The sequence below is a fragment of the Opisthorchis viverrini genome (genome assembly GCF_000715545.1).
Source record: "Opisthorchis viverrini unplaced genomic scaffold opera_v5_26, whole genome shotgun sequence".
Lineage (NCBI taxonomy): Eukaryota > Metazoa > Platyhelminthes > Trematoda > Opisthorchiida > Opisthorchiidae > Opisthorchis > Opisthorchis viverrini.
The window spans coordinates 47,978-64,749 of NW_008751683.1; the positions used below are offsets into that span (position 1 = coordinate 47,978).

The 16,772-nt window shown below is 42.4% G+C and overlaps 1 protein-coding gene across 1 annotated transcript; it reads right to left on the bottom strand.

Moving 5' to 3' along the window:
* Window positions 1–438: 438 nt before the first annotated feature.
* Window positions 439–16,430, bottom strand: T265_12961 (hypothetical protein; the record flags this gene model as incomplete). Its single annotated transcript, XM_009166510.1, is given in 15 exon segments — window positions 439–543; window positions 697–826; window positions 4,869–5,047; window positions 6,151–6,228; window positions 6,668–6,847; window positions 6,852–6,995; window positions 7,494–7,802; window positions 8,113–8,212; window positions 9,258–9,433; window positions 9,490–9,568; window positions 10,284–10,348; window positions 13,087–13,221; window positions 15,448–15,586; window positions 15,689–16,144; window positions 16,153–16,430. Coding segments are annotated over 15 exon segments (2,553 nt in total).
* Between the last annotated feature and the right edge of the window lie 342 nt (window positions 16,431–16,772).

Below are 16,772 nucleotides of genomic sequence, written 5' to 3' on the forward strand. Positions count from 1 at the left end.
AATTGGTTGCGCTATATTCTAGTGGTTTTCTTTATTTCGATCAATGCCGCTAATCCAAAGTTTGGTCCCGAGGCGTGTATAATCCGGGATTTAACGAAACGCACACTTAGGTTTAAGGAAGAGAAACATGCGTGTTTTTGAGCTCAAACTTTCATGTTATATCTAAGCCGGGAAGTCAGGTGGTCGGACAGGACAAATAGTTATAAGCAGATACGCACACACGTTCGCATGAAACTTTAAATAAGAAGGATAGTTTTGCGTGTATGACGCAATATACGTCTGATTAAGCCTCTTCGTCGGAACATAGTCATTCCTATTAGATCGCGTGAAAGCAGAAGCACCCGGAAACCATACATTAGTGTAAACTGTGATCGCCGACGCGTCGTGCAAGGTGATTTCAGTTGTATCGTACTACATTTCCATATGTACGGTTATTGGTTAATGATCAGAAGGCTGTTGCTTGGTTTGCCGAGCCTGGAAACTGACTTGCAAACGTTTCGCCGCCATAAGAGGAGACATCATCAGTGCGCAGTTGGGTGGTCCCTAGTCACACCTATGGAGTTTGCGCACAGCTGTATCGTAGGAGGTAGAAGTATCGCAATTAATTGCTCAGTGTAAACCAAATATGCAGAAACAAAACATTGGATAGAATAAACCAATTTCGCCATTCTTGGGGCTCGTCAGGTAGGCGTCTACCTGATGAGCCTCAAGAAGGGCGACCTGGTCGTGGGCTGTCGAAGAGTTTTCAGCAACCTTGTGAGTAGTTTCTTTTATGAAAATATACTGCGATATCTCGAATATCGTGCCAACTGAAACATAAAGTGGCCTGTGTGCAGCACATTTAGTTGTAGAGTATCATAAACGAGAGATACGGTTGAGTCACTTATGAAAACCAAATTGATATGCAAATGAGTTTATTTCTCTAAAACACTGGATAGCCTGAGACGCACATCGGCAGCTCAAGTTTAGTGGCCTGAAGCTCAATTCGGTCTTGGTATATAAGAAATTTACTAGGAAGTATTTATCCAGTTAAGCAATTCCTACATTTCTTCGAGACAACTTTGCATTATAACTCAGTTTTCTAACTTTAACGTTCAACTCTACTCTACGACCAAGAAATCCAAGCAATTAAAGTAATTGTCGACATCCACCTTAAGTTAGACCTTCCCTAAATTCAAATCAACTTTGAAATAATCATAAGACTGTGGAAGTTAGGAAGCTATCTCATTCTTTACCAACCACAGTATACAAATACTCTATTAACCAGATAAACTAGTATACATTATCTCTACGAGCTTGTTAGACCTGTTGGATGCTTCGTACGGCCTTGACGAAAAAACTATTGCAGGTGTTCGTCAGACAGGTGTGAAACGAAAGAAGATCCACCTGGCTAATTTGAAAATTTTCCATGTCCTGAGGCATCACAAACCCACATGTACGGGTTTCAGTTACCCAACAAAAGAATATCTACCCAGTTTTGATAAAATATTAGGATAATTTTGGTTATTTCCTATTTTCGGGGTACGGTTGATGCGGAAACCCTGTTCCGTTTACAGACTTAAACCCCAGATTTTGTGTAAAGCTACGTAGAACCGCAACCATTCCGTCAGGATAATCTGCTCACGTCATTTCAATTTCCGGAACAGTTAGTTTTTCATCACCCTAGTAATCTGCACATCTAAAGCCAAAGTATACTGCTGGGATGAGCAATGCTCAAATTTGACGCTAAAATGGCACAGGGTTCAAAACAGCGGTCAACTTTGTTTATTCCAATAGTAGTTGGAGAGAAATTGTAAAGTGCTTCAGACCAACTTTTGGCAAGACGACCCTGGAGGTGAGCACTAGGTAAGTCCCTGCGCTGTATCCATCTAATGGGCATCCATCTACTGATCATGAAAAAAAACAGTTCGCATGTCGTTTACTCGGAGCAACGCAGAAAACCCTAATAGTAGACATCTTATCTCTCAACCGAGATTGGACCTAAACCCCGTCAGTTATTCTCCGACGAAACGATTGTGAAAATTAACAGGGATTTGCCAGGAAAACCAACATTATCAGTATATTTAGCCAAATGCGCGCTACCAAAGATGTTAACTGCTTACGTAATCGAAGCGACTGTGGCGGTGTGAAATTCCGTGGTAATCTTTCGGGTCAATACAATAAAGACATCGGTCTTTAGTTTGCCACCAAATTTCAGTATTATTCGAAAAGCAAAACAGTACTTTTTATACTTGTACTAATTGCTGGGATGTCTCCTCACACTAATCGAAGATAGACAAATGTTCAAACGTTCCGCTCTTATAAGTCACCCCTCAGTAGGCTGAGGATATCTGCGAATTAGTCTGACAGAGTTTCGTTCTACACCCTTGACAAAATAATAAGGACCACTCATATGCGTCACTGTAAATCCACTTCTAGAATTTGTAGGTGAACCACCGATAGAGCAACGAATACCTTTGGAAATGAACCCCTAAATTTATTATAATACTGACTCGATTTGGGGGAAAATGTTAGAATATGGAAAATGTCACGCCATTGTGATAAGGGACCCCTCGGCATTGTTCTCTCTGAAGACATTTTCTGTACTTCCCAGCCGTCCGATTCTGCGCCCTTATAATCTACTTCGGTTTATCTCTAATGAATCTGTGTAGCGCAGGCATTTTGGCTTCTGTTTAACTTCTTTTATTTAAATCCTCGGAGAACAGTTATTTGTAAATTAGGTTGGTGTTCATGGGAGATTCTACAAAATCTCAGCGAATCTATTGTTTATGATACTCTCCAACTGAATGCGCTGCAAAAAGGCTGCCTTCAGTGTTAATCGATACGATATTCTAGATATCGCAGTACATTTTCTGGACATAAAACATTACACCTAGTCGATGAACCAGAATAACAGCAGATCCGGCGATTGACCGTCGAGCAGTTTCCAGAAGACTAGTGTGAGACTACTTAGTCTTCCTCTATGGTCATGAACCATGACGCCTTTGGTTTTTATGAACTCACTGATTTATGCGTCTAGCTCATTTATTCGGTATTTACCCACTGTCCTCATAAACTTTTGACACTGAACGTTTCGAACCAATTTTGACGAAGAATTTCCAGCAACCTAATGAGTAGTGTATTGTGTTTATACAATTTTGACGAACTTTTCCAGTGCACTTTTGCGTCACCATGTGCTGTGCGTTTGTTGTTAATTCACATGGATTTGCCGTTCTTACCAGGCTTTCCTTGGTGTTGCACCAATTTGTGCAATTATTAGACAAAAGTCCCCATCATTTGAGGTTTGTTTCCTTCTTATTTACACATTACGTACATGTGGCAACGCATTTGCTTGACAAATCCTCGCTTGTGTTTTCGCGCGTCAATCAGTTGGGCTACAGTTGGCTACAGAGTATGAAAACAAGTGTGAAAGTTCAACAATTCCACAAGGTGAAGCAAGAGCCATACGCGGACGATGAGATGGCCTGACCAGCTGCGTTGCCTTGAGACACTTTCTCTCCTGGCCATTTTGTCCTTCATTGTGGCCGATTATACTCACAACTAATTTCAACCACAAAAATAGTAAACTGCACTTATCCAACCTCTTACTTTCAGCTCAACCAACTACTAGAGTCACTGGTAGTCAGACGAATTTCAATTTGGATGGATCACACACACGGGAATTAGGAAAAGGAATGAGACTCGTTTAGAATAGACCAATTTTGATCCAGAAAGTACACTTTGGATTGTCTGTCATCTCACTAACTTGTGATGAAAATTCAGGCGGCTAGACAAGTGCTTGCACACGTTCTAGTGGAAGCACACAAATGTTTGGATAGTGTGCGATGAAACCTGTAATCATTTGTAAGCTACGTGCGTTTCACTGACGGACCCAAGCCCTGCGTGCAAAAGTGGGCCTGACACCTCTGTGTATGGCGATCTTCCTCGCTTGCTTAATGGCCTACCCTACTTCGGCATTGTTTGACCACCTCGGATGTCTCCCAGACATGTGAAAAGGAGCTCTCGTTTTGCGTCCCTGACGTTGATCTTTACTTTTCAGGCAGCTGTTGCAATTTGACGTGATTGGTCTTTATTTTTATAGCTGTTTTGAGCCCTCCTGGGATTTCCAACATAATGCAATAATTAACCGTGACTAGCAGTTAAATGGACTTTAACGGCTTACTGCTGCTGTTCCCTGGCACGAGTAGACTTTAGGTTGGAGAATTCAACCGAGGAAAGGCATCCTCGGAGTCATCAAAACCCGGTTTTCATACAGCTGCTGTAGTCCGCTATCTACCTGACTGAGCCCCACTGAAGTATGGTACCACAACAATTACATAAACATACCGTCTTTCGGCACCACAAAACAGATGCAACAGCGTGAAAGTGTCTATCAAATTATCATCCGCATATTCAGCATAGTTAACACGGACCGACATGTTTAGACAATCAGAACACAGAACCTTGAAAGATGAGGTGATATCATGGAACTGTACCGTGGTTTTGACATTCCCTTTATTCTTTTTATTTTAGGATTATTCCATCCATTGAATAACTTACTGTCCTTTTTATTTCGGTATGCTAAAGCATCTAACAGTTGAGTAATGTCGATAAGAACAATGAATAATGCATGATAACTTATGGGTGGCATAAATTACAAGACAGAGAGTAATTTTGAATAAATTTGCAGATGATCAAGGGACGTTCCAGGTGGTATTCGAAGAATACAGATTAGGTATTACTAAGTACTTGTAAGGGAGGCCGGCATAGAGACACATGTAGACTAGTTGCTCCCTCGGTGTTTTACTAGTTACTGAGCCTGAACACATGCATTTTGACAAAATGAAAAATGCCTCATGCATAAAAATGACTATTTCTTTTGACCTCACCTTGATTTTAGGTTGATTATCCTATTCTGAATTTTTTCCATTGGTCCGACTCGTTTGAACACCAGTTTTGTTCCGGATCGATAGACGTCCTCAACTTTGTCCTCACATGCCTTCAGTTTCTCAACAATATTGATCTGTTCGGTCAAAATCCGGCGGAGTTCTTCTTTCTGAGAATGTTGCTGCAAATAGAGGGACTTTACTACCAAGTCGGAGCATATTTTACCTGTCCGACTAAGCCATACTGATATATTTCCACTATTTACTATGCATCTTGTTTATATAAGTACAACAATTTAGACAGATGCCAGCTGACTCCTCCTACAAGCTGAAAAAATCAATAAACATCTTTCTTATTTCAAAACAGACTACAGCCGCACAGTACTTAAGTTCCCCTCACAGCCGTATTTTGTTGGATTTGAGTAGGTCCATACTCGACGTTGCTTGACAGACAGACGTCCCTGAGGTTTTCATTCCACGTTTTCGTGAACCATACCCCGACATCTATTGGTATGCGCTGGTCTACGGAGAACGTTATCACCGATGTCGTTGACTGTTCTCATTTCTACTTCCCAAATTTGTAACCACACTTATGATGAACGATTTGCCAAGAGCTCCTTTAAGTAGAAGACCTCGGTGACTTGGAAGTTACAGAGGAAATTGTGCCTGCTTGGTTCGAAGTAAAAAAAATACACTGGAATTTTCGGTTTACTTGATCACTTTTCTTAAGTGTGCAAAGCAAGACTTCCATATTGTACGGAAACTACATTAAATTTGGCTGTTGTAACCTCATAAATTGACCAATGTCAACATTGCGCTATCTGACTAAATTTCTAGAGCGTGGGAAAACAAATGTTTAGAGAAAACAATCGCCAGGGTAAGCTAAATTTGACCACTCCCTCTTTGTATCCACCTTTTTAGGATAGAAAACGGTCGTTGATGACGGCTTTTAACAGTTTTGGTGCAGTACTATTGTACATTGCATCTATTTACTAGTTTTTCCACACACAGCAATCTTGCTCAAGTAATCTAGTGATCTGAAAGTAAAAAATAAAAATCGGTATCCCAGCGAAAATTTCAAAATATCACGAATTTTTCAAACCTCTTCAAACAATGTTGAACAGCTAACCAATTATCTTCGCTACATCCCAACAGGGTGAACAAATTCGATTAAGTCTACCTGTCAGATCCAATTGAATAGGACAATAAATGTTTTATGGAACAAGAGGAGTCAATTTATGATGGGCATTGAACACAAACGCAGAGAGATGGAAAGTCCACCTACCAGTAATTCCCGATCAACCATTCGATTTGATTGCGTTCCAAAGATTGTCTCGAGTTGTCGCATCTCGCTGAAAAGTTTCTGTGATAGAACAATGTGGGTCATGTGGGTGAAGAAAAAGATCCTGATAATGAAAGATTATTTCACGACCACAAACTTCATAGTTCCGATCAGCACGTTCAGATACTCCGACGGATCTGCGGAGCTTCTCTGGCTACAGTTGTGAGTTCATCTCTCCGAAGGATTAGTAAACGGACAAATTTTACCAATAAAATGATGTTTAACAGAGTTGAAATATGTGTGAAGGTCACCGGATATATTGATCCGGATTCGAATTACTCAGAAAGAAACCTCATCATCATTGGCCTACACTTACAACATCAACCTAAGCATCGGAGACAGCAACACAGGGTTGAAATTGACACTTCACTACCGTACAAGTGTATCTAGTTATGCTTAAAGCCTTAAGGTGGAAAAAACTGAAAAGAGTGAGTTTCGGCCTATCACAAGCCTATCACACCTCCAAGCGCTTAATCAGACGATCTGGAAGGAAACTGACAAGGTTAGTGTTAATGACATAGATATGCCGTCGTTTCTTGCAGTGACCACAACCAAGCATAAAGAGCCATTGGGGACCGCATGCTGGGAAACAGGAGGCACCAGCAAGATCTAAACCCTTCGTAATATCTTTCACGCCTTTCTACCAAGTCATAAATGGTAAACCTTGCGCCATTCTGAAGGAGACAAGGAGAACAACTTTTGCCTCGGTTGACGGTGTTTTGACATGCATAGCACATGACTGAGTCACCGTAGTTGATGGTGCTGGATGTTTTCCAGGACTGAACTATCTGCAGCACAACCAAATACGCGATTTTCAAGTTACCTCTTTAAAAATTCATTCATACCAGTAACATTTCTGAGGCAGCAGTGATAAAGTACCTGAAGGCGTCTCACATTATCTTTTCAGAGAGGCCGTGTCTCTCAACCGTGAAGCAATGCATCCCTTACTGTATTCCGTTACATTTTGCCCTAGATACCAAGTGATGTATACTAACAAGCCATCCAGAGCAGTGAATACTGTGGAGCCAAGAAACTTTTTACAGCTGTTTCCGCCATATTAGAAATCATCATCAATGCGCACCTCACGAAACTCAGAGGATTTTGAACCGGTGACCTTTCGGTCTTTGGTCTGAAACTGAGTTTTCGTTGGATGCGCACTGCAGACGGTTCCTAACAAAGAGAGGATAAGTGTAAAGCGCTTATTGGCTTTTCAGTATTGATCGTCCTCACTGAAAAGACAAAGTCTCCATGAAATATCCCCACATATTCAGGGCTGTATTTCTCACCTGAATGAGCACATCATCCTCCAGCATCTTTTGGCGATGTAGCCACATTTGGACAACTTCCATCCAGGTCGACTCTAACCTGTCCAGACGCTGGTCGAGTTCCACATAGTGTTTGTCAGTCTCGCCCGATGTGATGCACCGCCCATATTGAATTAATTTGGCAAACTCTTCTCGTCTATCCTCCAGCTCAGCTTTGAGTTCACCATGTTCTCTTAGTTGTGCATTTGCCTCGGCAACCGATTGTGCCTGTTCACTGGATGCAACTTCATGTAACATTCGTCGAAGCCAAAGCTGATAGTCATCCAGACCCTGAAATGTTGCAAAGCGGTAAAGAATAGTGAACGTATGGATTCACACAGAGGCAGAATAAATGCTCAATTCTACAGACAGTATCAAAAAGTTTGATTTATACCATCCTGACATACATCCTTTAGTCACATGCTTTCCAAAGCTTAACTTAACTTTTTAATGCACTACTCATAAGGTTGCTGGAAACTCTTCGACAGCCCACGAGAGATTTCGCTCTTCTTGCGGCTAATCAGGTAGGCGCAGTCCCCGAGTTTCCGTCTACTTGAAACCAAATTGCACGAAATTAGCGAATATTCACTCATTTGCAAACCAATTTGGAAACAGCAAAACCGAAAGATTCAACTGGGTTCCAGGTGGGTTTCTCGGAAAACCAAATTAGTTTGCAAACGAGTGTATATCCCTTAACTTGACTTATTTTTTCATGTTAAACAAGCAAACGTTAGGCGAATGGACAAAAGAATTGACAACAATTCAGTCAGCCCTTGATATCAGGCGTGATTTGCATCATAGCTAGCGTGATAGTTGGATATTAAATCCAGCTAGCACGGCTTTCCTCAAAAACTGCCGACAAACTGCATTGTTTGAATTATGTTCACGGTAGTTCGCACTAGTCTTTGATAAACTCTAAGTATATTGGTTTTAGGTGGGAGGGTGCTGCGGTTTCCAGATTTCTGGAATTGGTCCCAAGGAACCTTCACTGAGAAGTTATCTGTCCAGCAAAGAAATAACCGTTCCATGTGGTAATTCAAATAAGTCTGTGACCGTGCGCCAAGCCTGTGAAAATCTCACCTGTGTTCCCATTTTATAAACGTGATCACAGTTTAGCTGGAGTTTTGGTGGAAGGCCCTGGGGCTAGTTGCTGGCAGCAATTAAATCACTCTAATAGTCGGAGTGAATTTAATGCTATCAAGCTAATTGCATTCGAAGCGACCAGATGCTTCGCTAGCAGAGGTCTCCTACTTTTCTTGCGTATTCGAACTCTGCCAAACAGGAGCTGATTTGAACAAATCAGAAACTTTGTAGGATACTCTCAGTGACCAGAAAGTACGTCCAATTACAAAACACTGAATGGTCGTTTTGCTGAAACAAAGGCAGGGATATCACCTAGAGGTAAGACTGAACAGTTGATCTTTAAAGTGGATATTTTGCTGGTTCCTAACGGTGTGGACAAAGCTGCGGTGAACCGATCATGTTCAGATGCTATTTTAAGCCAAATGTTTATCATTTTTAAGGAAATGTTTTATGAAAGTTGCACCTATTGCACAAAATTTTTGAAGAAATCTACTTATAGAAATACACTCATTCGCAAATCAATTTGGCTTTCACGAGAGACTCAACTGAATCTCTCGTTTATGATGTTCTACAACTGGATGTGCTGCACACAGGCCGCCTCATGTTTCAGCTGGCACAATTTTCGAGATATCGCAGTATATTTTCATGAAGGAAACTACTCACAAGGTTGCTGAAAACTCTTCGACAACCCACAACCGGCTTTGCCCTTCTTGGGGCTCATCAGATAGGCGGCCAATGTGCAGCACATTCAGTTGTAGAATATCACAAACGATAGATTCGGTGGAGTCTCTCGAGGAAACCAAATTGATTTGCAAGTGAGTGTATTTATAAAAAACAGTCTAATTTGGGTTCAAGTAGAACATGAGGTTGATGGAAACTCGGGAGCTGCGCCTACCTGATGAGCCCCGAGTAGGGCGAAACCGGTTGTGGGCTGTTTTTTAGCAACTTTGTGAGTAGTTTCTTTCATGAAAACCCTAATTACAGTTAAGGGAATGGTCATTTTGGAGTTATTTTCCTGGCATCGACAAACTATGTTCAACATTTGTCCGAATAACAGAAGATTTGAAGAGAATATGAAATTACGACCTAATATTTCTTAGCGGAAAATTAACAAGTTAAGAATTACTGTACAGCTGTTCAATTGTAATTCAATATCCAGAGCGGATTTCAATCCAGTAGCTTTCCAGATAACCCTTACTCATCGTAACCTAGAAATAAAGGTGATAAGAAGTGGAGTTAGTGTGAGGCTAAATACATGGTGGCACACTTGATCCTCCACCATTGCACACTCACATCACGTGACATTCCGCTTAACGGGTCTTTGAGTCTTCAATTTCCCCATTCATGCCTCGGAAAAGTTATGATGAAAAGCGTAGAAGCCTCACTCGCATAGACCCGTCCCTCACAGCACCACTTTGAAGTTTTTAGCTTCCTAATGAAAACATACTTTGTCACTTTCCCTAACATTCTAGGTTGACAAAATGCTCAAAAGCCAAATTCATCAAGCACCACCAATAGGTTCATGCTTTTTGTGCAGCACATTCAGTTGTAGAATATCACAAACGATAGATTCGGTTGAGTCTCTCGAGGAAACCAAATTGATTTGCAAGTGAGTGTATTTATAAAAAACAGTCTAATTTGGGTTCAAGTAGAACATGAGGTTGATGGAAACTCGGGAGCTGCGCCTACCTGATGAGCCCCGAGTAGGGCGAAACCGGTTGTGGGCTGTTTTTTAGCAACTTTGTGAGTAGTTTCTTTCATGAAAACCCTAATTACAGTTAAGGGAATGGTCATTTTGGAGTTATTTTCCTGGCATCGACAAACTATGTTCAACATTTGTCCGAATAACAGAAGATTTGAAGAGAATATGAAATTACGACCTAATATTTCTTAGCGGAAAATTAACAAGTTAAGAATTACTGTACAGCTGTTCAATTGTAATTCAATATCCAGAGCGGATTTCAATCCAGTAGCTTTCCAGATAACCCTTACTCATCGTAACCTAGAAATAAAGGTGATAAGAAGTGGAGTTAGTGTGAGGCTAAATACATGGTGGCACACTTGATCCTCCACCATTGCACACTCACATCACGTGACATTCCGCTTAACGGGTCTTTGAGTCTTCAATTTCCCCATTCATGCCTCGGAAAAGTTATGATGAAAAGCGTAGAAGCCTCACTCGCATAGACCCGTCCCTCACAGCACCACTTTGAAGTTTTTAGCTGCCTAATGAAGACATACTTGGTCACTTTCCCTAACATTCTAGGTTGACAAAATGCTCAAAAGCCAAATTCATCAAGCACCACCAATAGGTTCATGCTTTTCAAACCATTCGCTCACTGAATTAGACCTGAAGTCCTGGCAACAGTCTGTATTCTTTACCGCCGGCTATTCACAGATTCCATCGCGCAGTTTATCCCAGCCTCTCCGCACTTAAGGAAAGCTATTCTAGTTATAAAAATGTGTGATGTTAGATGTTCGCTGGACGCAACTAAGCGGAAAGAATGATAATTACAGTTAATACTTAGCAATAGTAGTATAGCTCATCAAGCCGTCACCTGCAGGCCTCACAGCCATAATTCGCTTTTTTATTATACTGTTTGGATATGTTTCACAACGATAATACGAGCGGCGCGGATAGCAAAGTAGCTGCTTTTTTTCCGGAAATTCGAAGCATACCTTACCCAGATCATGGAGGTGTGTCATATGTTGTATGCTTCAATGCATCCCAAATGTCTATTGAATGTCACCTGTCGTAACGAGTTTTTATAGCAATGATGACCACCCATAAAAGTAGTAGGATAAAAAGCGTCTGATTTGCGCACCAGTCTGATGGCCAGAGCTTAGCTAGATGGTAAGTGATATCCATATCTTTCATAATTCATAAGCAGCTTAATTAAAATGAGAATGAATTTGCAACTTTCAGTACAGTTCAGGATAATCGTCAGTTTGTAGACACGCTTGTTCCGCGAAACAACTCGCCTTCAACCACCGTTGATTCTATGCTGGGAGAGGCTTCGCTCAAAAACAGAAGCATCTATTAAAAATCTCCTGCCTATGATTGAGCGTTAAGTCAATAAATAGGATGACAGAAGTACGCACACAGCACGGGAGAACGAATGAAAGTATTTCATTAGTTTGGGGGTTTAGGCGAGATGGCTCAGTGGTTAGAGCACAAGTTCACTGACCAGAAGGTCCTGGTTCAATTCCGACCTCTGCCTCCCGAATTTCCTTGTCTAGGTTTGGGCAACCTGACAGTACCTCAATCCTCGCGCCTTCTTTGGGTGGCAGGGCGGTTAGGCCCTGGAAGGGTGCTACAGCTGAACGATGAATGAAAGTTAGCGAACCAATCACACTAAGTGTACTAGATTACTGTGCGGACAATTGTGACAGCCACTATACAGTGTCACCCGTCATTTGCGCCCACAATAATAGAACAGTCGTCCAATCTTGATTTCGACCGTCAGTTTGTACTCGAATAGCTCTTGTCATTCCAGACGGAGTTCACGCATTCCAAGTTGGAAACAATAAGGGTTGCTCTTTCCTTGCATTCGGTTCGGCTGTTCGCACCACAACTCTTTCATTCCGCTCGTGGATCACGATGCCAACAGTGTAGATTACAACATTTGTCGTGTAGTTACCTAGAAACGACTTAAACAGGTCGTTCACATCACATGAAAATAAACTGGATGACCTTATCCACACTACTATGAATATAACTATCTAACCTTTCAACCTTTATGAGCGCCATCATTTGGAACCATTCCACGGCCCTTCGCACTTAGCTTATTGGAAATTTCAAAGCAAAACTCACAAAATACGAGAAAATCCCTAAAGGTATGAGGGACAGTGAATATCGTTTACTAAACGTAATCTCTAAACCTCTTGTTAAGCTTTAGTTGCATCGCTTGACAGCACCCATCTGATGACAATTTCTGAGCACACCAAACACATCATGGACTTTAGTCACTGGATATCCTGTAATCCCTGACTCGCATTAAAACGAACTGTCGGAGTGTTCCGATCAAATGTAGTTACAAGTGAATGATGGGAACATCGGTGTTTCCTTCGAGGACTTGGTCCTTCCGTGCAGAAACTTTCTGAGTGACCTAAATGTCTTTTTGACAACCCTGAATGTGGCTGGACCACCCTGCATAAATCCCGGTTTTTTTTACGGACAATAACTATCTCTGGGAGCATGAGGCTGTATTCTGTGGCTGGCTGTTATATTCTGATTCGCCAATCTAAGGTATCTGCTGCAGACCCGCTCCAGCGCCTAGTACCGGATAAAAAATCTCACAGAAGGGAACACAGCAGCTATATTCCGAACAAGCGAGTGCGAGAGCGTGAGTGCATGCCAGTGCGAAAAGTACAACAGTCTCAAGCTAGTTATTGGAAGGACACTGTCTGAACATAGTCCCATGCCAACGCACACAGTCTGGCTTCGGTACGAGGTTGTGACGTGCTGCCCATTGCAGGGGCGCTGTCTGACCTTGATCAACGCTGAATCTCGCTGCCTGGGTTTGATACAAGGCTGTGAGGCGCTGCATGTTGAGGGGGTTTTGTCTGTCTGGTCAACATCTAGCGGAGCTGAGAGTCTCGGTGGATTTTGGGCATTCACTTGTTGCTTTCAGGAAGCTGACCTTTCTGATACTGACAATCACCAAATCCAATTGCGTCTACAACATTTTAGGCGTTTTGTTCTATTCCTTCAGGATATGCAAATATTTTTGGGAGAAACAAATAACCTTGAGGAGTCATCGCTAAAACCGTAAACGTATTGTCACGCATGCGGATTACCTTCAGTCACGTGCTCCATAGTTAGTTTACACGCGTGAAACCTGATCCAGGTCGTTTAAAACTGTGATTTTTAACTGCCAGAAGTTCGCTAAGCAAAGAGTTGTAGTCGGTTTTTAAATGAAAGCATTTTATGGAGAGGAAATTCGAAATTTATACTTGTCTTCTAGTTTGCGATGTTTCGTAAGTGGCGATTTGCCAGTACTGCAATGCATTCCACTCTTTCGTCCAAGGCCATTTAGACCATGCTTGGCAAAGCAACGTCTTGCAAGATGTTGTTTTTTTAAAAAAAGGATGAATCCAAGAGGTACGATGAGAAAGCCCTCAGTAACCTGTAATCAGATGATTGACTGAAGCGTGTGATGGACTGGCACTGGTATAATTAACGGATCGTAAGATAGGAGTACAAGTTGTCTGAAGTGGCCGGCTAAAACTCACCGCACAAGTATCCAGCCCGTATTTACGGGCACAGTAACAGCGAACGGCCATGACACATCTTTTAGTGATTGGTGAGCATCTTTGTTTCAAACCTGACCGAAGCGTTCAGCGCCAGTTTTATCCATCAATTGCATAGCACAAGAAACCCTCAGATTTACCCATAGTGGTGTTGGTCTGTTGCCGTGGTGGTTAGCGTAAACGTTTGCAACTGATGGCCTGATTAGTGACGTGAAAATCTGGCGGAATTTTCTGACACCTAAATTCTATAACAGCCAACTGAATGTATGATTAGGCACTCGAAACCAGTGAACAGTTAGCACTATCACGCAAAGTCGCTAAAAGTTGGGAAAGGTAGCAAGCTACTGTTCTTCTTCCAGGTAGTTTCACTAGTGGCACTGACAGTCGAATGAACCACGTGCCTTCTTGTAGGAATTCCATTATCCAGCGGGTTTGTGGCCTCTGTTCAGGCAGCAAATAGTGTTTTTAGGTTTGTCCTGCAAGTTACTGCCTGATAGCTATCAAGATATCAGAGAAGGTTCTCAGTTAGACTTGGGCCCATATGTACAATAATTACGACTGACGAAATTCTACTTTTACAAGCTTGCGTCCACCGTGAAAAATATCGCCGACCTGAGAGGTCAGACATGACCAAATGAGTACTAGTGTTTTCATAAAGGAAACTGCTCACAAGGTTGCTGAAAACTCTTTGACAGCTCACGACCGGTTTCGTCCTTCCCGGGGCTCATCAGGTAGGCGCAGTCCCCAAGTTTCCGTCAACCTTATGATCTACTTGAACCCAAATTGCACTGTTTTCGAAAAATACACTCATTTGCAAATCAATTTGGTTTTCACTGGAGACTCAATTGAATCTCTCGTTTATGATGTCCTCCAGCTGAATGTGCTGCACACAGGCCGCCTCATGATTCAGTTGGCACGATATTCGAGATATCGCAGTATATTTTCATAAAGGAAACTACTCACAAGGTTGCTAAAAAATCTTCGACGGCCCGCGACCGGTTTTGCCCTTTTTGAGTCTCATCAGGTAGGCGCAGTTTCCGAGTATTAGTGTTCCCAAGTCTCACGATTTGTCTATGACTTTCTTTTCATTCAGTAAGAGGCTCAGTATATTGGATTTTCAAAGACACCATTAAGAATTACTTTTGGTTCAGCCTTATCTGCTGAAATAACCTGTAAAAGGGGTTCGTTAACTGACAGCGGATTATATCCACCCATACGCTTTAACCCTATTCTACAATCGGCACTAAGTACGCCAGTTTCACGCCGTCAGTAAGAGCCGCTGAGATTGTAACCTGTTTTGAACTTTGTACTTTGTATAGCGTTTGTCGTGGCAATATATCTGACTGATGAAAGGGTGCAAGACCAAGGGCATATTGCACCTCCGCACAGTCGTGTATCTGTCATCGTCGTCATTGACAGCATGACATCCGTGTTCAGCACCGATGCTCCGCTGCCGTACAACCAAGATTCAATTGAGAGCCTTATTGTGAAGAAAAGAGTAAAGGTGGACGGGGAAGGGACTTAGTGCTGGCTTATTATAATCATTCCGATGTGTCTTCGCCTCCAGACTTCCGCTCAGGCAGTGTGGATAGAAACTGACAACAAGAACGTCACTGACATTGGTTGACAGCATATTTTGTGGTGTCTCCAACCAGGCACAGTGAGGACCACGCAGTCCCCATCCTGGAAGGCGAGTAGCATCGACAGTATCCAAACGTTTCGTTATTTCTTTCACACCCCTATATCAGCTCAAGGGTTGGCCGCCTCTCTGCTTCCTCCAATCTGAATTGGGCATGTAAAACGGCGATCTCTTCGGCAAACGATGGCTAGGCATACGTTACGCATGTCCCAACCAACGCAACTTCTGGTGTTGGACACATTCTTCAATGGAAGTATCCGTTGCATAACCGTAAATGCGGTTTCTAACTGCCTCGTTACGGATACGCCGACACCAGCCCACACGAGCAATGGCTTTGAAATAACGATTGTCGAACACTTGAAGACGTCTCACTTCCGCTGCCCGAACAGGCCAGGTCTCACAGCCATACAACAAAACAGCCCGTACTGTAGCTTGATACACACTTCCCTTGAGCTTCAGGGATGGACCATTTTGACGCCATAGGTGTCTCAAATTAGTAATCGCGGCCCGAGCCTTGCAGATTAATGTACTGACCTCAACCGTCACACTACAGTTGGAACTAATACAACTTCTAAGATACGTAAAATGCTCTACAACTTCGAGTGCTTCCCCCGGATTGTAAGTGGAGTGTTCAGTGTCTGTATGTCCAGGAGCATGACTTCACACTTTGTGGGTGCAGAGTGCATACCAAAGGACGGGATGACTTTGGTCAGTTCATACAAGACTACTTGCGTCTTCTCCTCCTCTTCGAACATGTGAATGATGTCCAGATTGACAAAGCATTCGTTATAGGCTATTTGAACATCGGGGTTTTGGAGACCTTTCAGCGTTCGTCTCATGGTTTCATCGATCACAGAGTTAAACAGGAATGGAGAGAGTGGACATCCCTGACGGACACCGCTTTGTATACGGAAGCTTTTGGAGAGCCCGCCGTATGCCGCCATACGTCCGGAAGTCTGTACCGTATTTCAGCTGCATACAGCTTCTAACGACTCGGCAACTGCTAATGGTGCCAAAGAGATAACACTCTTTTTGGTTCTTTCTTCTGACCACAGAAGTGCTCATAATTAATCATTTTCCTTATCCTAATAATTCCGGGGTGGTTTTGACGCACACGAAAGCACAGGTACTTGTTCCATAACCACTTAACCGGTTTATCAGATGACCACAATTATCCAGTCATGTTTTAATCATTTGCGCCAGTTCTATCAATAGATGCTCCCTTATCAACAAATGCGCGGCCATTGTTTTCCATTAGGTTTTTGATACTGAGATAATGGGGAATG